Source organism: Poecilia mexicana, unplaced genomic scaffold (genome assembly GCF_051168715.1).
Source record: "Poecilia mexicana isolate PSO_F unplaced genomic scaffold, ASM5116871v1 scaffold_17, whole genome shotgun sequence".
In the NCBI taxonomy this organism is placed as follows: domain Eukaryota; kingdom Metazoa; phylum Chordata; class Actinopteri; order Cyprinodontiformes; family Poeciliidae; genus Poecilia; species Poecilia mexicana.
Window position 1 is genome coordinate 17,696,636 of NW_028263386.1, and position 21,551 is coordinate 17,718,186.

At 40.3% G+C, this 21,551-nt stretch overlaps 2 protein-coding genes across 2 annotated transcripts; both read left to right on the top strand.

Moving 5' to 3' along the window:
• The first annotated feature begins 1,107 nt into the window (after positions 1-1,107).
• On the top strand, positions 1,108-10,101 carry aknad1 (AKNA domain containing 1). Its single transcript, XM_088014918.1, has 20 exons — positions 1,108-1,352; positions 1,837-2,903; positions 3,015-3,089; positions 3,174-3,264; positions 4,037-4,188; positions 4,261-4,320; positions 4,509-4,919; positions 5,539-5,720; positions 6,112-6,204; positions 6,354-6,498; positions 6,670-6,764; positions 6,858-7,033; positions 7,110-7,212; positions 7,299-7,472; positions 7,620-7,720; positions 7,822-7,923; positions 8,036-8,089; positions 8,273-8,369; positions 8,759-8,918; positions 9,010-10,101. Exons 1-20 carry the CDS (start codon positions 1,154-1,156, stop codon positions 9,178-9,180), a joined length of 3,708 nt encoding a protein of 1,235 aa, XP_087871044.1. The 5' UTR covers positions 1,108-1,153; the 3' UTR covers positions 9,181-10,101.
• Positions 10,102-11,576: 1,475 nt separating this feature from the next.
• fndc7a (fibronectin type III domain containing 7a) lies at positions 11,577-21,472 on the top strand. The gene is made up of 14 exons (XM_014984764.2): positions 11,577-12,515; positions 12,986-13,004; positions 13,122-13,379; positions 14,712-14,972; positions 15,641-15,898; positions 16,310-16,561; positions 16,775-17,029; positions 17,136-17,393; positions 17,761-18,018; positions 18,155-18,409; positions 18,543-18,806; positions 19,564-19,593; positions 19,963-19,999; positions 20,748-21,472. The coding sequence occupies exons 1-13, from the start codon at positions 12,465-12,467 to the stop codon at positions 19,992-19,994; spliced, it is 2,451 nt and encodes an 816-aa protein (XP_014840250.2). The 5' UTR covers positions 11,577-12,464; the 3' UTR covers positions 19,995-19,999; positions 20,748-21,472.
• Positions 21,473-21,551: the final 79 nt, after the last annotated feature.

Here is a 21,551-nt window from a genome sequence, read left to right on the forward strand (position 1 = left end):
TCATTTTAATGTGGAATACAAAATTAAGTTTTTCTTGTCCAGAGGATATCAATGAAGTTTAGTCATTTTTTTATATGCAGATGAAGCAGCACTTGATGTGTCAACATTTTTAAAGGTTATTGTTCATAAGGATGTTAAATCAGTTAAACAATATTTTTGATATGTAACACTGGATGATGTTTATTCTCACTATACTCAGTAGAAATCAAAACAAACATGCAACAAATAAGGAATTTCCTCAACAAAATCATAAAAAAATATTTTTTTTTTAGTCAATTCAGTCAATTCAGATTTTTACATAAAATAGAAAAAATGAACTCCAGGTTCTTACATAAAAATAAGAAACTGAAGAAAGCATATGTGCCAAACCTCTACCTTATTTTTGCTAAACTTAAAAAATAGGAATTAAGGTGCATGCTATAGGGTTAGTGCATTTATTAACAGAAAATATTGGGATTTGTTAGATTTGGTGCATTTAAATAACAAGAATAAAATAATAATACACCCTAGTGTATGAAGATGTTGGAACCAGCACATGTATGTACATCCAGAAGCCTATAGGAAGACGCTGTTTCAGTTTTTATATGGGCTGATAAGAGGAGGTGGAAGTAAAGAGAAAATAAAGGATTAGCCCAGCTGCATTCACTAAAGTATGTGATGTACACTCTTCCTGTTGTGTACAGTGAAGCTCCAATACAATGTATAAATGCAGCTGCTGTTTAGTTTGTTGGTGTTATGCATCAAAGACAGGACCTCACATATATATACTCACAACCAGCTGGCTAATGAACTCCCTTCCTTTCTGTAAATATGTTTTTTTTTGTTTTGTTTTTTTTCTTGTTTTGGAAAATGAGACCCAAATAATCTTTTTCTCCCACAAACTTGACCAGGTGATTGGTGCTGTATCTCAGTTGGCGGTTTTCTCATAACTTTGGTTTTCTCATAACTTTGGACACTCAAGCCACACAAAGCTACATCATGTTGTCTCCTGAATAATTGACACCCTTAAGACATTTTGATCCAATGTTGTCAGTTCACAGCTTGTGTTGCTAAGGGATGAACAGGTGTTGCATGTCCATCTTTTCTTTCCTTAAAAAAAAAACAGGTGAGAAGAAGCTGAGTCACATTTCTTTTCATTGCAGAAAAAAGCCTGATGGAGGGGGACTCTGACGATGAGGACGTTCAGGAGGAGGGCAAACCCACTGTGCTGTGGGAGAGGTACATTCAGCAGAGCATCTTAGTTGAGCTCAGTGAGGATGAAAGTATTCACCTGAGCGATCTAGAGAGCTCTTTAGCTTTACACGTGTCCCAAGCAGAATCAGCTGCCTCCGAAGCAAGCATTCACCTCAGTGGTAAGTCAACTATTTGTTTTCCCAGTCTCTACTTTGCTAAGACATACAAAACAGCTGAAATGAATGAACTGTTACAGCAACCATTTCATCCATGAATTTGGCTGCATGTAGTTTTGACAAACATGCAGCGCCATATTTTCTCACATTACAACCACAGATTTTCAGGTATTTCATTATTATTTCACACATCTGTTGGAATGTGCCTCAGTTTTATTTTCTTGTAGCCAGTCTGTTATGTCTATTGCATTTTTTTCCCCAAGACCTGCCACAGATTTTTACTTTGATTTAGGCTCCATCACAGAAGACCCCGATAAAATATATAAAAGTTTGTAGTTGTAACAAATTCAGGTGGTATTGATATTCGTGCAAAGTTTAAATGGATTATGAATAATGTGTACTTTTTCTTACTGTAATGTTTAATGTTTTGGTCATTAGTCTTTATTTAGATTTTAATGCCACTACTGTGTTCTTTTTTTATTTTCAGGAAGTGCAGAGCTTTCAGCATTAGAAGAGTCCTCCTCGGAGAGCAGTGTTCACGCCAGTAATAGTGTAAATGCTGTCGAAAACAAAAATAAAAGCATTACTTTGCATCTGTCGGCCCAAAGACCCAACACCGCTCGTGATGAGCCGCCCTCCAAACCGGGGATTGAAGATCCAGGACAAGACACCAGTGATGAGGATCATGAAGATCTGCCTTATGATGAGGATCTCAGAAGCTCGTACTTAAACCAAACATCCAGTTCTTCTGGAAACTCTGACGGAGGAGAAACTGTTCAGGGAAGCCCAGATTCTCCTGGTCTGCTTGAGAAAGATAAGAATACCAACACTAAACCTGCGGAGTCTCTTAACGCTACCAATCAAATTGAGGTTGCTCTCCCTACAGACATTACCCATGTGTTGCTGCGACACTTCTCTCAGGGGGAGTTGCTCGGACCGGAAAGGCTGATTGAGGCAGAGACGTTGCCGGAGGTGTCTCTGCTGGAAAGCGTGGACGACTCAGTGTTTAGCGTGGCTGCCACAACCAGCACACCAGGAAGTTACTGCTGTAAAACTGAAAACACTCTAGAAATGAGTCACAAAGGATCAAAGAATGAAAATTTGGAAGAAAAAACTGAAAAGAAAACTGATGATTTTGCTTCAGCTGCAACTGAGGAAAACGTGTCCAGCTCGGGAAGTGTAAACCAGAACAGAGGGGACGACTCTGCAAATGAAACCGAGCAAAACAAGACAAGAGAGGACGATCGGAATCAGAGAGTCCCACTCATTCGCACTAGATCCTTCTGTGAGGTGAAGTACGGCCAGGGACAAGTTCATTACCCTCTCCCAGATTTCTCCAAGGTGGCCCCGAAAGTAAAAATCCCTAAAACTCCAAGTTTACCTGTGAGACCAGTTCCCCCAAACCCCAACACCATCCACAGAGCCCAGTCTTCTCCCGGTATGTTAGAGGTGATCAGCAGAGTCCTGGAGGACTCCATCCCACCATCAGAGATGCCCTACATCTTCGAAGACAGTAAAAACCAGACACCACCATCAATGGCGCATCGCCTGACGGTAGCATTCATCTCATTAAGCATCCATTCCTCAAAGCTTCATATTTCCTCTTAGAGTAACACTGTTGTGCTTGTTGGCTGCCTGTCTAACTAACTGTGTTTGAGTTTTTAGACTGAACATGACAAATTACTGACCAGATATGTAGATTCAGTGAACCTTATAGAAGTAACGGCACCAAAACCAAATGTAAGCTAAAACCTGTTTGGCACAACACTGATTTTTAAATAATCTGTGCTGGTCGTGCTACTAATTTTTGGTTATGCTTTACAGATTCATCCACCCTCAGATGAAGCTAAGAAGCAGCTAAAGTTTGGTGTGGAGATTCATCCCAAATACTTGGCTTCTCCCCTTCCGCTGTCAGGTACGTTTCTGTGTCTGACACCTGAAACTGTGGATGTTCAGGGCTGGACGTTAAGCTAATGATTGGAGTCTTGAGTTCATATCACAGTATTAAAGCATTTGTCTTCGTTCAAATAAAGGAAAAATAATTAATCAGTGTGAAAAGTCTCTATGCGGAAATTTGGCGAAACTTAATCTTCCTAAATGTGAACTGCAATGTAAAATTTTCATTTTTACCTAGGAAAAGTATTTAAAGTTCCTTTCTGTAAAGTCTGTACAGTAGATTAACGACATTAGGCACCTCGAAGTGACCAAAACGACCTGGTGATTATCAGACATGCTTAAGAATAAAACAGTCTTTCTAGAACAGCCTTCTGCCACCACCACAATGAGAATGGTGTTTTCATGGTGATATACTGTTAGTTTTTCTGTTGTTTGTTTTTTGCCACAAAGCATTTTGTTTGTAGGTCCAAAACTTTAGTTTTAGTTTCATCTGACCATAACAACTTATTTCACATGCTTGCTGTTTTGCCTAAAATACAAAGATTAAACAGTGATGCATTAGATGTTCAAGGCTTGGTGTTTGTAGTTTTTGTATTTTAATCATTTGTACATCAGGTTGTAATCCTAATTTTATGTTAGGTGTTATTCCACTTCTTTCCATCACACAAAATCCTAATAAAGATATTGAAATTTGTGAAAGCACAAAATGTCTAAAGATACGAATACATTTTGCCACTGCAAGTGTTATATATTACCTTTCTTGTATCAATTCTGTGTTGGTGTTTTCACAGAAAACCTTGTTGAGAAAGAGAGTGAATCGACTCAGCACCCAATAGTTAGAGAAGCAACCAGAGTTTTATCAAACCAGCATCAGGATAATCTTAGTGATGGTGAGAGATTAACTGCTGAGCTGAGAGAGATCATCATCCAGTTCATGCAGAAGGTACTGCAAGTTTGAATGCGGTTCCTCGCACTGTTCTGTTCTGGAACCGCTTAACAAGCCTCATGTTTTCAGGTTGAAGAATTCAAATGTAACGTTACTAATATGGCTGTAAGCACACCTGAGCAACAAATGGTAAGGGATGTTTGAATCCTCAGAAACAAATTTTATTTAGCTATATTTTATCTTTAAAAAAAAAAAATATATATATATATATATATATATATATATATATATATATATATATATATATATATATATATATATATATATATATATATATATATATATTTTTTGTGAATGCAAAAGTTGTCTTTTGTCAGATGCTGAGGAGCATGATGGAGGCGCAGGATGAGCTCGAAAGGAAATACATCAGTAAGAAGGACGAGCACAGAGCTCTGGAGATGCAGAACTACATGGGTCTGTCCAGAAACACTGGCACCTTTGACCCCGACAGGTTCAGTAGATCTTATTGTTGCTACCGATCAAATCTCAGATTATCTGTACTTGCGTTACATTTTCCGTGCATGCGTTGTCCTGTGTACAGACTAGTAGAGGGAGACATATTCAGGATAGGGATGCACCTAGAGGACATAAAGGAGGTCATTGACAGAAACGCGTATGAACAGATTTCTCCACCCCACTCGTCCTCCACTCCCACGTCGCTGCCTGAGAAGCCCGGTTCACTTTTCTTTCACACCAGTTCGCCTCCACCTGCACCTTCCCTGCATGAGGTAACAAACGCACACGTTCTCCTTCAAGATGTTTAGACATGTTACTTCAGTTTGTATGGTGGCTCAAGTTAATCTTAGTACCAAACTCTGATACCAGTCCTTTAAAAGAAGAGATTGAGACCTTGATTTGATCAAAGCATTTTTTTTTCTCTTGCTAAAAACATATTACTTTAATCTGATAACTAAAAAGACCAGATGCTGATCAGGTATTCAGTACAACTTCATTCCGCCTCAGTTACAATCTGATTATGTGTTGATAAAAGGCAGGTTATTTGCAACACAATAGAAACCAACAATTCATTACATAATGGTTTCAATTCATCCGACTTTACAGCATACATGTAAAAATAATTTTTAGCTTTGTTTGGGTTGAATGGTAGTCTTTAAAGAATTTCATCACATTATTGAAATAAAATATGTAGTTGCATGCTGTTCAGAACATTGTCCTGTTGTCAGAAAGAAGCTGATGTAAAGTTTTCTATCCTAAACTGTCATCAAAAAATAACAAATAAAGTAAGCCAAAACAGAAACACTGCCATCTTCTGGCTCATTTTAAAGAGGTGGAAATATTTTTTTTATTTAGCGTGCAAATACAATATAACTGGGTTTTGTTTTTCAGGGGGGAATTGCAGGCTTTTTCACTGAGAGTTGCAAAGAGGATGCGAAGAAAGACCAAAATAACCAAAGAGAAGTTGAAGACTCCACAGAGGGCCGTGTCGATGGTGGATTTATCCAAAGCTGGGAGATCAGGACCGCTGACCCTTTAAAGGAAACCGCCAAGCAGCCCATCAGCATTTCCCAGTATGAACAATTCATCTTTTTCTCTGATTATTATACTGATGTATTTTTTTACATTTAAATTTGACTTCCCAAATGTTCTCTTTTTCTTTTTAATACTTATTTTGTTTATAATATTCTGGGTTTGAAGCAAAACTGTATGTCTAAAAAGTAATTGGAATAATACAGTCTGAAACAGTTTGAGTTAAAAAAAAAAGATTTTGTTTCCATCTATTGATGCTCTGAGTGTTGCCTTATTTATTGTGTGATAGTGCTCATATAAAAGGCACGTTCTCGGCCTTCCTTCAGGCAGATAGTGTTTCAGGTTCAGTGCTGGTTTCAGGTTCCTCTGTGCAGACGGATCAGACTGTTTGGACCGGTGTGTGTTCAGGTAGTTTTCTCCGTCCTGTTTCAGCGGCCTGCTGGGCTCGGTAAACGGACTGCACTGTCAGACACCAGAAGATGAGCAGGAGACAATTTTAACTCTGCCTCTGTGGACACCTCACAGGTATTTACTGCTAAGAGTGGCCAGTTTGAGTTGATTCCTGTAGAAAAACGAGCATGTTACCATTTCTCAGAGCTGGATCTGATTTGCTACAATCGACATGATGCTTTTTACTGACTCACACTACAGTCTTGAGGCTCATTTTGTTGCAGCTCTGACTTGAATACGAGCAGTGAATGTGATCTGGGTGATTGTGTGAGTCTGGCAGCGGCGCGCTCCTGTTCTTCTCATCCTCCCAGAGACTCGGACCGCCGCAGCGTGTCACAGCCCCCGGTTAACACCTCCTGTCTGTCACAGGTCAGTCACATTTAAACATTGAGTCTCTTCTGGATAATCAGTATTTTTCCTGATCTGTTGTTGGTTCTGGTACAGCTGGAACCATTAATTGCTCAAATCTAATCCAAATTGTTAAAACCCCCAAAATATAAGACACTCATGCTAATAATGCATTTGTTGTTTGAGTTGCAGCGGATATCTAGTCCAGAGACAGACAGTGGATTTGGAAGCTCCTATCTGAATCAGTCAGCCACTGAAGCATTTCAACCAAACGTCCTGACAGGAAGGTCAGGAAAACCGTTCCCAGGTTTGTCGGGTTGCTCTGCAGCTTCTGTCCGCAGATCGCAGAGGAACCTGAAATCTACTCCTTTCTCTTCCAGCATTCACTCCAAGTGTGACGACCTAAACAACTCAGACAGTGAAGCTTCCTGCTCCGACCTGGAGACGACGATCCACACAGTCGCCGTGGCTACCAACTCATCCATCCAAACGGTGCACTGTGAAGCAGCAGCAGCAGCTGCAGTGGAGTTGTGGGTGAAGAGCACCACCAAGGAGCGTAAGTTAAGCCTCCCTCACTTGTTTCACCATTTGTTCCAATCAGTCCTGCAACATTTATTTCTCCACAAACACAGGGACTGACCACATACGTCCTGCCCACATACCTGAGCCGACTTTCAGGGCCTCCATGGACACTGTAGACAAACACGCCCCTCTGAGCTCCTGTTCTTGCAACAGGTCAGTGTGCATGGAGCTAATCTTGGTGGTGGACATACAGAAAGATATATTCTGCCGTCTTTTATTCTGTTCCTGTGTGCGTCCAGCGAGGCCATCCTGGCCTTGCAGACAGAGGTATCGAAGTTAAAGAAGGACCTGGAGCAGGGGTTGGTGCAGCTGCCCCACTTAGCACAGAGGATGGACTACCTCACTTCAAAATACAGACACGAAGATTCAGATCGCAAATCTAACATCCAAACTCACACACCAGCTTCAAAAAAGTGAGTCCCAAATCTTCCCTTTCAGTAAATAAATAGAAGAATAGGAGTTGTTGGAATGTGTTTCTGTGACTTCCCGTGCATAAAATATTCTGTGTATTTCCTGTAAAGTCCTGTTATGTTCCTCTGATTAGATCTTTGTTTGTCTAGTTTAGGGAAGTCGAGCAGCAGAGGGAGGGGTAACCTCACGTCCAGTCTGGAGAGAATAGACGACTGGATTTCCTCAGACATGGAACGAAGCAAGAGCAAAGGTGGTCTGCCAGAACTTTACGTTTTGTCCTTTTTTTAAAGATGATTTTAATCAATTAATCAATCAAACTTAATTTATATTTGCTTTGGTTTATGAGCACAGACAGCGGTGGTGGAAGCTGCTCTGAGATAATGTCGCAATTCCCTGATTCACCTGTGGGAGGAGTTTGTTCCACATCTGATAAACTCCAGCACACAACAAGAGGTTGATCACTGCAGAGTGCATGCTGACATTTGTTTTGCTTTTTTGTTTTTTTTACATTTTACAGCTTTATGTCTAAAGAGATTAAACTTAAGATCATGTTTCCATACTGCAGGAATCTCCGGTTTAAGAGCACAGAATGAGCGCCGTATGAAGCAAAGGCCACAAGGTGAATATTTGAAGTGAAATAATTTCAGTTTTATCTATTTAATTTATCCATAATCAAGAAGAATTTAACAGTATGCCTGACAGTCTGAAACATAACACTGTAAGTTGTTCAATATACATGTACAGTACAGCTCAGTTATTTATTAGCACTTTGTGATAAATCTTTTGTTTCTGTGATGGGCAGCCATCAAGAGTTTTACCTCCAAGGAGAGGTGGTCTCCCTCTCTCCAGAAGCCCCTCCTTCAGGTCAACTATGGCTCCTCCTGCAGCCTGCCAGCCAGGTATACGTGTCTCACCTCAAACCTTCAAATAGCAATTGCCACGAAACACTTGCTATCATCTGATGCATATATGATTGTGTCAAGGAGGAGTGGGACCATTTTAATTTATTGACAGAACCAAATTAAATGTATTTAATGGACGATAATCCAGTCGGTGTCTTTGATTTTGAAACTGAGCAGGTCTAGGTCTATTCCAATGCAATGCCAACTTCAATGTCGTGTTGCTTGATGATTTATAAATTAACCTCCAAGTTTTGTACTCGTATATCAATAATATTTGAAAAGCTGCCGGTAAGATTTCTCCGTTTCAGTCTGGAAAGTTTTAAAATGAGATTTTTTATGAATCTTGAATATCCCTAGTAATCTCTAATTTCTGCCTTATCATGCAGCTATAAAGTGAGAGAGTCGCAGCTGCTGTCCACATCCTGTCACAGAAAACACTCCACTCAGTCAGACACTGCACTTCTGCCCAGCAATGTGTATTTTCAGCAGACGCTGTCTCCAGTCTCTGTTCCTCCCAGGGCGACCAGCAGACGCAGGGGCAGAAAGGTCAAAGGCTCAAGCTTTAATGCTGATGTCAACATTTATTCATTATCCATTTTCCATAGTTTTTGAGTAACGTAAGATGTTCTGCATTCAGGAGGAAGACATGAACAGGACTCTGGACCAGGCCATTGAAGTTGCTCGCATCATGAAACGGACCACAGATCGTATGGCCAGGAAACTGTCTGCCGACTTAGCCAAGGCACAGCTGCACAAGAAACTTTACAACACGCAACCACTAGGGGGCAGAAAACACCACACCACCTAAATGTCATCACTGATCTTCCTTAATACATTGTATGGAGATCCTTAAGTGCCACAATTCAGTAAATAAATGAGACATTAAATAAATATTCATATATTTGATAGTATAAATAAAACTAAGAATATGAAATGTTAAATACAAAAATACATTCTTTAAAATTATTTTAGTTATTTATTTTCAAAACAAACACAAATATCAAGTACAAATTTAAATTCACTGCATGTTAAAAACAGATTTATATATTTATAAACTTTTTCAATAGCCCTCCTGTGTTGCAGACAGCATGTGGTCAACTTATAGATTAGTTAAACTTCTGTGCAGGTTAACCAATCAAACAACTAATTATATCATTTTTGACTTGGTGAGTTTCAGTTTAATTTACTAGTGTATTCATTTAAGTTTTCAACTTTGTTTTAATAGAGATTTGTGTAAGTGTTAATTTTTAATTTCTTAAATATTTTTATCACAGTTTTATTTAAACTTTCATATATATGAATATTTATTTAATAAACTATGTTATAGATTGTGGTATGTTTGGGCCTTAATACAACAGACTCATGTAACATGCATCTAAAAAAAACTGTTTCGATGGGTTTTTGTAAAATGCTTCAGTTTATTGTTTTCTTCTTTAAAAAAGTCTGAAATATTTGATTTTACACATTTCTGGGGGAAATTGATTTCTTCTTTTCGGACATCAGTTTGTTTATATCTAAAACCAATGTGAGTTTTTATGTAACGTGTGGTTCGTATTTATTACTCAGAGAGATGTAGAGAGATGTATTTATTAACCTTTATGTTCTGCAGTTTGTAAATTTGTCCTGATATTTCAACTCATAACAATTTCTTACAATCTTAGAATAAACTTTATAATGTGACGTCGCTCGATTGTCCATACAGTGGAGTTGCATAAAACCTTATAATTGCTATATGTCTCCTGTTTGCATAATATCAGTATCTTCAGCCACAGGCAGAAGATACAATTAAATCGGATTAAATCTGGGTCATTTTGCTGATATTGTGTTTCAGGAAAAAACCGTCTGCCTTTACCTTTACTGCATATCAGCTCCTATCCTTTTAGTAAAGCCTCACATCTGATGCCACTAATGCCCATCCCTGCTGGGCTCTAGATACACCTGACTCAGTGTCGTCTTTCTAAGTTTCAGTTGAGTAATTCATTGTTGGTCCTGCGTTTTTTGTTTTTTTTTCCACAGCCGGAGCCTGCTGGTGCCGGGCTTCTTGCAGTCAACTACCGTGTTGAGTTTCTCTGTTCTACAAAAAGACATCAGAAAAGAAAATAAACAGGAAACAGCATTCCTAAACTATCTGCTCAAACCTTCCCAGGAGCAGGTGATGTTCTCCATGTTCATTAACCTGAAGGCACTTCAAGAAATTAGTAAAAATAGCAACAAATGATACTGCTTTGGATTTCTGTTCACTTACGTTAGAGAGGTCTGATTAGACATAAAGGCCCTTCAACACGAAAGACTGAAGGAACCAACCCGGGCTGTTTGCAGGGTGGAGCTTTGCAGCACATTTGTTTATATATGTGCAGATAAAATACATAATCCGGGCCAAAAAATATATAGGTATAACAAAAAAGATTATGTATCATTGATGAAACATCCTAAAAGGGTGAGGTAAACAAGACCTTACTGTTAACATAAAAAGTATCAGAAAAAAATAATTTTTCAAATCAGTTTGATTATAATACTTTTATTTCCTGCAACAATTATTGCAGGCTTTCAAAACTCTTTCTAAAAGAACTTTTTAAGAAGATCATTTCAAATACTCAAAACCACAGTCAGGGCACAACCTCCATTTTGTGAATCACTGCTAAAATGTTTTCTCTACTGCATATCAGCCATTATTTTAAGCCTGCAGTTTAGCACACACTGTTAGCTAACATTAGCACGTGAGCTAACATTAACATGATTGACTATAGGCCTACTACAACCTAAACTTAATCTTATACAATTCTAGCTAAAAATAGCTAACACCACCATCTGCTGTGCTAATAGTAACAACTTATATGCTAAGCAACAACACCAATGTTTGTCCAAACCCAATTTAATATCATCAAAGATAACCTTGTGTGTCATCTTTTAAACCATGTCTGGTTTAAAAGTGACATGGCATTCTGGAAAAAGAACACACCAACATTCAAACATAGTGATAGTCTGGGTTGCCTTGCTGCTCCCAAGTCTGAATGACTTGTATTTAATGGAACCATAAAATTGGGTCTTTAACACAAAATACTGAACAAGAATGTCAGTAATGTTTCAGTTCATAAACACGCTGAAGTTATACAGTAGGAAGCCGATCCAAAACATACCAACAATTCAACCTCTGATAACCTCAATAAATAACAGATCTTGCCTCTGCTTCGCTGTTAAATTTTATAGACAATACTTTTTCCCAGTAGAATCAGTTTTGATGAAGCAATTTGATGAGCCTTCTACTTGCAATATTTTTTTTGCTCAGTGTGTTTTTCAGAGCCAGTCCTATGGGACTCCCCCACCCAGTTCACTGAATACACCTTCATTACAGACACTCATCCTCTTATGGGAATATTTCCGGACAAAGGCCCAGAGGATTTAGAGGTCTATAACATTTTCTTTTCCTATTAATGTTTTTTTTACTATGAAGTAGACACGCTGTACAGAACCTCAATGTGTTTAAATTTCCATCTGCTTTTGGACTAAAATGTTTAGATTTATTGGTAAAATAAAAGTAACAGACCAACAACCTAAAGAAAAACCTTTAATTACTCAGAACCAGGAACCAAGTGAGCGAACCGGAGGTTTCAAAATGTTGCCAAGAAGATCATTTCAGTTTCCTTCCAGACACATAAGCAGCACATATGGGTCATCCCTTGTCTAAGCTTATCTCTTCCTTCAGTGGACCTAAATATTTCTTTGGGGGAAACAAAAGATTCACAGCTAATATGCAGGATCCGGTTGCCAGAAGTGGTTTTCTAAAAAGAAAAAAAAAAAAACAGGTACAAAACTCTTGAATAACTTGTAATATACGCGTCATTATCAACATCCTCATCTAACGAAGGTGAACCCCCATCTCTTTCTCCGATAGGTCACTTTAACACCCCGCCTGAGGGGTGGAGTTACAGCCTTTGGGCTTTTTGGTATTTGCTGAAACAATAAAGCACCTGTCGTCTCATCCGAGAGGGAGGAAGAAAGAAAAATAACATTGAATTTAAGCCTGAGTCACTGCCCTGAAGTCACTCTGAGAAACAGCATCACGCATCTCTGCTTCAGGCAGGAAAACACAGAATGGTGCGCCTGCACAGGATCAAACTTTTTCTTTTATTGGCCTTTACAGGGGTAAGTGCTGACTTTTATTGGTGCTACCATTGGACCTTCAGGAAAACTAGAACAAGGACTACTCACCCCATTATCTTTGAAAAGCACTGTTTACATTTGTTTGTAGGAATATTTAGATTATTAACTGTGAAGGAGATGGATTTTTGAAGTACACATGAACACAGGATCTTTTGAATGCCCATGCTTTCAACAAGTGCATGCAGCAGGCCCATCCTTAGCTCAATAGGCAAATTCATTCCGGCCTGAAAGAAATACCTGCACTGAGAAGGCCTGAAATCTGTGTTGAGTGAAGGTAATGTGCAGCCTGCTGCCTCTCATGCTCCCAGAATATGATCCAGGGCATAATTGGCTCCAGGATATAATGTGGAATACCAACAGCTTGCTGCTCCTGGAATTACGCCCTGCCATTAATCATCAAGATGTCAAGATCTTTGTTTCGCTCATTAAGCCGCCTATTTTGTCCTTTCTAGGTATGCACCGCTCAAAACGGTGAGTTACCTCCATATTCATTTGGCAGGAGAATGTACGTGAGGGATGTTTGGAAAACTCAAATCTGCACGTCAGAAACATAAGTAAATGTCTCCTTTCTCTCAACCTCTCTCTCAGACATCACTCTGTCAGTATTTACGGTGACATCAAAGAGCATGACGGTGCAGTGGAGCGGCCACTCCGGTGCCAGCTCCTACAAGATCACAGCGACCCCCAAGAACTCTCCCGAGCAGCCGGTCTTCGCCCAGTTCAGCGGCAACACGGTGATGGGCTCGGTGAACTCGCTGTCGCCGAACACAGTGTACACCATGCAGCTGGAGGCCATGGACAATGCGCTCAATGTCCTCAGCAGCGCAGAGACAGTGGAGACAACAGGTCAGTGGAAAACAAACAGTGAGACGGGAGAGTGAGGAAGATTCGGGCGCAAAGGAACTGCAAAAGCCTTAATTTTTAGGAAATCCAACATGTTTTGTGTGCAGCAACAGGCTTTGAAAATATTTAGTTGTGCTTTAAATGTCTAGTTTATGATCACATGTCTTTCTCAAAAATGTTTCCCTTTATTTTTTGAGGAAATAATTCATTCCCATAGGACATCTGGAAAAACATCATGACTTTTTTTGTCATAAGGTCTTTGAAATATTTCTGACATAAATCTTACATTAAAACAAGGAGAAATAAGACTCTTGTTCCATCCATGATCTCTTCCTTGTAATAATGTTTCATTTAATGGTGCCACATCTGTAAAGAAAATAAATGTGTGGTTTGATTACATGGGTCAAATCCTCTGCCTGATACTTTGCCAATGGTAAATAGTTTTTGGTAGAGGCAGTATTGTTGTCTAAAGCAGCGTCTTCCTCAATGGAAAAACAAGGCAGGTCTTTATTGGAATAAATATCAATACGGAGAGAGATATCCAATTCAGATTCTAAAACCAGGCGGTCGAATGTGTCCACCTTTGGAGACTAAACTCTATCCCACAAGACGTCAATGCTTGTCCCGACAGAACAGAGTGTTTTAGAAACTACCTCCAGAATTTGGAGAAGAGGATCGAATGGCCTGCCTCTGGCCTCAGGTCCTGACCTCAACTCTGTTGAGCCCTTTGTGGGCTCAGCTTAGAAAAACAACACAACCAGATTGACAAATTATGGTTTAGGAATCAGCTGTCATCCCACAGCAGCGTGTGAGGAGATATGGCTGTGTACAGGTTTTCCTCATGCTTCAAAGGCACCTGCTAATAAAATGAATAAATTTAAAAAACAAGGCATATTGGTAATTTAACAAACATTCACCATCAAGCCCAATACAAAATTAGCTGTCTGGCATTAGCAGAGTGGATTTCACATACTCAACTCAACTAGGTACTGAACCCACAAATACATTCTCCTGACGAACTTGGCATTATTTATAAGGAAATCAACTTTCAAACAACATAAAATTTAATGCCAAGAAGCATTGTTACTTTTTTCTGCTTAGTTTAGATCTTCTTGATAGCAAGGTGTTCTTAAAAGTACAAGATTGAAATTTCATGAAAGAAATATTTAGATGTGCAGTTCATCACAGATTTCCTTTTTTCACATTCTGCGAAGTGAATGAAGCAACCAAAATGAAAAATGTTGGAAATAAAAAAGAAGTATTCATTGTTATACACGTTTGGTGTTTGGTGTGTTTCAGTATTTTTCAGTTTCGCTCTTGTCATTTAATCTTCAGCTCCCGACGTCCCGACCATTGACCAGGCCTACTCCAAAAACAGCGACAGCATCACTGTTGAGTTTGCACAAGTTTCCGGGGCAACTAGCTACATCCTGAGGGCAGAGTCAAAGACGGGGGATTTCTTCTTTGAGACCCCAGCGGCACAGTCCCCGGGCACGGTGGTGGGGCTCCAGCCCTACACCGACTACACACTGAGCGTCATGTCTGTCAACTCCGGAGGAAGGAGCCAGCCTTCATACCCCATCGAAGCCAGGACGGGTAGGATTAAATACCTCTGCAGTTTCTCATGTGTAACATGTTATGAGTTTATGCAAGATGGTATGATCAGCGTACATGAAATGCAGCCCTTCTGTTGTTCCACCCAAACAATAACTTGTTCTATCATTTTCCTGGCAATAAGGGCTTGTTATTTCACTGCCCATTGTCACTGATTTTATGCTTGTTGTGGTAAAAGTAAGATGGTGGAAACTTTATCCACTCTTTTGTACTGCACTATTTTCATTCCTTGTAAAAAGACACCATGGGAAATAGGCCGCATCCTTTTATGAATAGTAAATGAATGCAATGTGATCACAAATGAAATTCTCTACACTTCGCAACAAAAAGGCAAATAGAGATAAAGTAAGGACATTTGAGCTTAAATCTATTTCTTCTTTAATGTTCTGCTCTTTATTCCCTAAAAAAGTAAGATGGTGGAAACTTTATCCACTCTTTTGTACTGCACTATTTTCATTCCTTGTAAAAAGACACCATGGGAAATAGGCCGCATCCTTTTATGAATAGTAAATGAATGCAATGTGATCACAAATGAAATTCTCTACACTTCGCAACAAAAAGGCAAATAGAGATAAAGTAAGGACATTTGAGCTTAAATCTATTTCTTCTTTAATGTTCTGCTCTTTATTCCCTCCTTGTCTGATTGGTAGTTGTCGTTGCCCCCAAGATGAACACATCCTCCCCCAGCAATGACTCCATCCTTGTGACCTGGCCCCCGGTGGAGCACGCGATCCGCTACACACTGATTATGATCCGAGAAGGCTCCAGCACCCGCCTCATAGTTAACACCACTGACACCAAGGTGACGTTTGACAACCTCGATCCAGGAATTTCCTACTGCATCAAGGGCATGGCTTGGGACGCTGAGGGTCGGATCGGTGATGACCTCACTGTCTGCCAGATCACTCGTAAGCTGCATTTTTTTCCCCCCCATGTTTTGTTTGGTCCCAATCACAAGCTCCAACACATTTATTCTAATTTTATGTGACAGAGCAACTTGAAAAAGGATTTACTCAATAGCACCCATTTGTATTGGGCCTCCTTTACTGTGACACTCCTGAATAAAATGGAGCGCGCTGTGCTTCAGAGGTGTGTTTTAATGAGCAACAAAACATCAGAAAACATAGCAAACATGAGACATGATTCTGGAAAAGTTTAAATCATAAAGCAATAATCCAATAGATCAAAACATGCGTTCTAAGCAAGTTTTAATTAGGTGGACGGCTCTTTGGATTGCAGAGGTTGCAGACCCATAACATAATCTCTACAACCTGGATGTAAAAACTCCGACAACCTTCTGTTTACTTGTTTTTCTCCAGGTCCTCATAGCCCAGATGTAACCCAAGTCCTGCTGACTCCGGGTCGATCTCTTGGAATCGCTGTTTACTGGATGACGGTGCAGGGGGCTAACAGCTACTTGGTCCTGGCCTCAAATGGCCAGAACTGTAACACGAGTGACAGTTACTGCTTCATCTCACCTCAAGAGTGTGGTCAGAACCACTCTGTCACCGTTACAGCCTACAACGATGCTGGACCCAGTAGCCCTTCACAGTCAGTTGGCTACATTACGTGTGAGTCCATCACAAACGTCCATGTTCTTGTACAAAATAAAAATAAAAAAGGGCTTCATTGAATTTTTGTCATTCTTCCTATAACCAAGGCTTCTTGGTTATAGAAGCTTAGTATTAGCTTTCTATAACCAATGGTAATGCTAAGTTAGCATTGAAGCTAACTTAGCATTAGCCTAGCTTTAATGCTAAGTTGTTGTTCTGTGCCGTTGACAGACCCGTGTCCCCCAGAGAACATCTGGGTGGAGGAGCCCACTGCCGGGAACTGCTCGGTGGTGTGGGAGGAGGTGCCCCTGGTGGAGTACTACGTGGCTTTCATAAAGAGGGACGATGGGACAGAGAAGTCCTGCAACACCACAAAGACCACCTGCCAGTTCTTCTGCATGTGTGGCTACACGTACCTCACCAGCGTGTTTCCCTACAACCAGGCCGGCACCAGCCTCTTCGCAGATGTCCGCAACTACACAACCAGTGAGAATGTCGTTTACTTTAGCAAACCAAGCTCCACCATATGTGCACATACATTAGCTGTTGTTTCTCTGCGTTTCTTCTTTTCTCCCCGTCTCCTCCGGCCCAGTTCCTTGTTGTCCACAGGACGTAACCGTGAACCTGGTGTCCACAGAGACACTCGAGGTCATGTGGTCCCCAGTCAAGGGGGCCGAGTTGTACGAGACCACTGCAGCTCAGACCAACAGCGTCCTGCACTGCAACGACACGTCGCCAGTGTGTGCGCTCTCAGACCTGACATGCAACTCCCTCTACTCTGTGACTGTGACCCCCTGCAGCGAGCTACGAGGGTGCAACCACACTTGCACACCGCACAGACAAGAGACAGGTACAGACGGGTCACAATAAAAACTATTAGATGCAGTCAAACGAGGAGAGGTACATTACAGTGGATTGCTGAAGCGTTTCCACCCCAAGAAAGTTTCTTGGCGTGAACAGAGGTTTTACAGAACAGTGACTCAAGAGGGCCTAATGCAAATGCACCTCACACTTTTTAGATTCTCTTTGCTTAGATAAGATCTCAATAAAGTGGTTTGAACTCTTTTTGGATGATCCTGCATACTCTGCACATACATAACAGGAAAGCCAGTGAATTATTTAATATGGAGTCCTTAACATGAAATTAAACAATAAACTTACAGGAATCAAATGTATTCTTCCAAAGCCTCTGTTTTCTCCTGCCTGCCTTGCTGCAGCTCCCTGCGCCCCAGAGATCCTGAATATGACACAGACCACCAACTCCACATACAAAGTCCTGATATCCACCCCAAACTCCCCCAACACAAACTACACCATCAGTGCTACTGGACGCTACGACAGACACACCTGCCAGTCGAGAAATAACTCCTGTGAGCTCACGCAGCTGCCCTGCGGCACAATCTACGAAGTCACAGCTGTGGCCTCCACAGCAGCCGGAAAAAGTCTGCCTGGATACAGCAAAACTCTGGAAACAGGTACAACAGTGGCTACAAGATTTACGTTCTCTTAAAAGTGGTTAGGTCATCTACTTGCCTTACAAATCCAGATCCAGAATGTGAGAAATATCCCATCATCAAGCATAAATACTTGATGTCTGTTTTTCTGCCTGAGGTCCTTGCTGCCCATCAACTGTAAACGTCACCCAGGTCACCCAGGCCATGACCAACCTGACCTGGTCGCCTGGGACCGGCGCCAGCTCCTACTTAGCCACCCTGATGTCCCCACGTGGGGAAGCCAAATGTCACACTCTGGACACTCACTGCCTGATGGGCTGCATCACCTGTGGCACCAACTACAGCGTCCAACTGGACGCCATCAGCAGCACAGGACACAAGTCCCAGTGCCAATATCGAGGATTCTCATCCAGTGAGATCAAATATACACACACACACACACACACACATTTCTGATATTTACCCAGTGCCGAGACATGACAGACAAAATAACTAATAATCAATCAGCACAAACAATGACAAGACACTCGTTTCCTTTCTTTTAGGTGCGTGCTGTCCAACAGGCGTCAAGCTGTATCGCCGCACCAACAACTCGCTCAGGGTGTACTGGCGTTCTTCGAGCCCCCAGGCTTATAACCACACAGTAGAGCTGTATGGGACCGGAGCCAACTACACCTGCTTTGCTGCTGCAGGCAGCATGTACTGCGACATCCAGGAGGGAACCTGCGGGGACGTCTACACGGTAGTCGTAGCACCAGTGGGGAAGTCCGGGGAAAAAGTGACCTTCTGCCTCCCCAGGACCTACTCAGGTGGGTCATCTGCAGCCTGTGAAAAGCTTACATGCACTCATCACGGCATGAATGCTGTTTTAATCATAAAGAAGCACTGAAGTGTTGTTTTTTTTTTTTCTCAGGGTGGATTGATTATTCTAAAAGCAAATTCAAAAATAAGAACTGAATGCACAAGTTTAAATTTATTAGGGAGTTTTTTTTAGGGAAACAACATATTCAGTATAAGAAGGTCTGGAGCCTGTCGGTTCCTGGGTTGTTCTTGAACATCCTAGTTTCGTTTTATCTTAGGGTGACTGTCTGGGTCGGTTTGTTGAGACTTGGACATGATTGGTTCCAAGTCTATGGGGAGAGTAGATGCCTTGCAATCTGAAGGTTGTTGACTCAGTTCCAGCTTCCTCATGCAGCATGTTCACATGAAACCTGGACTCAAATGCTACGTGCTTTGAACGGTCAGCATGACGAGAAATCCGCTTTGTCGATTCAGTCCATGAACAAAAAGTCTGTGGTTTCTCTAGAAATTGTGAAGAGACCAAATATTAGTATCTGTATATACTTTTACATTCTATTTTGACCCTGTCTGAATTTGAGAAATCCATAATTAATTTGAACTTGTACCTCCAATCACAAAACCACAAAAGTAAAATGACTTTCATTCACACGATGAGTGTATGTAAACTTCTGGTTGGGACTGTGTGTTGAGCAATTTGAATAATTCAAGACGCTGACTACAAATGTTTGTTTTTTTTTGTTTTGTTTTGTTTTACTATTTTCTCAGTTCCCTGTCCAGGAAGTAATGCTGGAATGGGTGAGTATAATTTGTCAGAATGATTGATTTAGAATCAAATCAAATACTTGCTTTCTTTTCAACCTTTCAGTGAAAATGTTACTTTCACTGGGAAGTAAACATGATGCTAAACCATTAGCTCTGCTAGAGTCCAGCATAAATATTGAAATCTGAAGTAGACGTAAATACGCATCGCTATAAAAGATCTCTTGTCGTATATTTTCATTTCAGCATTCACCCCAAACTGAACAAAATGGTTCCTTAATTTTAGCCCCACATTCATTAAAAACATGAAGCATTTACATATTAGATTGTAACGATATCCTGACAACAACCTGAGCTTTTAAAACACTAACACTATGCTGAACTGTCATCTCTGTGTTTCTCCAGTTATCTCGCGAAGAAGACGAAGCGTAAAGTAGCGGTGGTAAGTTTATTGCTCGACTCCATGGTGCTTACACAACACCTCCCTGATAAAACCACATAGATTACAGCAACTTGAGATGATAAATATTAAAAATAAATGTCTGGATGCCGTTTTCACTGGATCCTTGGGACACATGATATCCAACTGAAGTATCACAAGAAGCCATAAACCGGCTTTACAAGAACAAGAAAACAGTAGCGAGGAGCAGAAAGAGAAGCAACACGGGCCAGTTTTTACCTCTGGGATTGTTTGATTACTATTCTTGAAACATGTTAATAGTTATTGAGGGGGGACATGTTGGAACAGGACATTGACACCTTTTTGCGTACTTAGTGATTGCTGACTCACTTCAAATCAACAGATAGTTAAAACATTGACAGTTAAAACTGGAAAATGATCCCAAACACACATCCAAACGGGTTTAAAGAAGGATGGAAAGCATTAGGAAGGGATTTCCCAAAAAGCATGTATTGGAGGTCCAATTTGCTTGAGCCAGTTGGTATAAACGTGACTCTGTGTGGTTTAGAAAAAAATCTTAAAAGATTCAAACCTGTTCATTATTTCTGCTTGTATTTTTCTTTTATAATGACTCCATCCTGGAAGAAATAACATTTTGAATTAGTCAATAAAAGCCGCACATTAATTTAGGATTCAAGTCCATCATGAATGTATGTGAGCCTCTGATGTTGGATGCACATAATTATCATTTTACCAAGTCGTCTGTTTTGTGTCTCTCTCTCTCCCACAGGGAGGATCGTCTACCATCATTACAATGCGGACAAAAAGCTTTGTTTACACTAGTGGGGATTGAAAAGATTCATGAAGAATATTACAGCTTGTTTAAAATCTCAGAGAAACTGTTTATAAGATAAAAATCCATATAGGAATAATTAAATAGAAGTACAATAATACCAAAGCCATTCAACACAAAATGTCTGGGAGCTTTGGGGGAAAAATCAACTGTGAAATTGTTTTTTCAAAATCCAAATTTTTTATTTTTTATTTTGGTGATTTAGAAGAAATGGTCACGTATTTAACCCTTACACATTGGAGACTTGTAATTCTGTGACGTAAAAAAAAAATAAATCTCAAACTGAAAAGAATAAGACTGTCCCAACTCACACAGAAGTATTAAGTGCTTCTTTTTTATTATTATTCTAATAGTTTGATTGAATTCATCATGTATGTAATGACTAAAACACAAATAAAACGATAAGCTAGGACCTCTCCAAGTAGAAGGCCTCCACACGGTTGCAGTATGACGTTACTCCTGGCTGGTTGGTGGCCCTGGATGCGAAACTGGGACAGATGACATCGATCCCATCCGCTCGGAGTCATGCGTGCACAGTCGTGTGGATGATACATCTGATCAAATTCCTGGAGACAGACTCAGTGTTAACTTTGCTTTCACTGAATGTGTTTGTGCTCGTTTGACAGATGAAAACAATAAAGTCAACTTTTTGCATCCAAAAACCGAAATCTATGAATCTCTTTGTTTGGGTTTCAGAAGATTTTTGCTGCATCAGGATTTATATTGGATTATGTTTTCAGC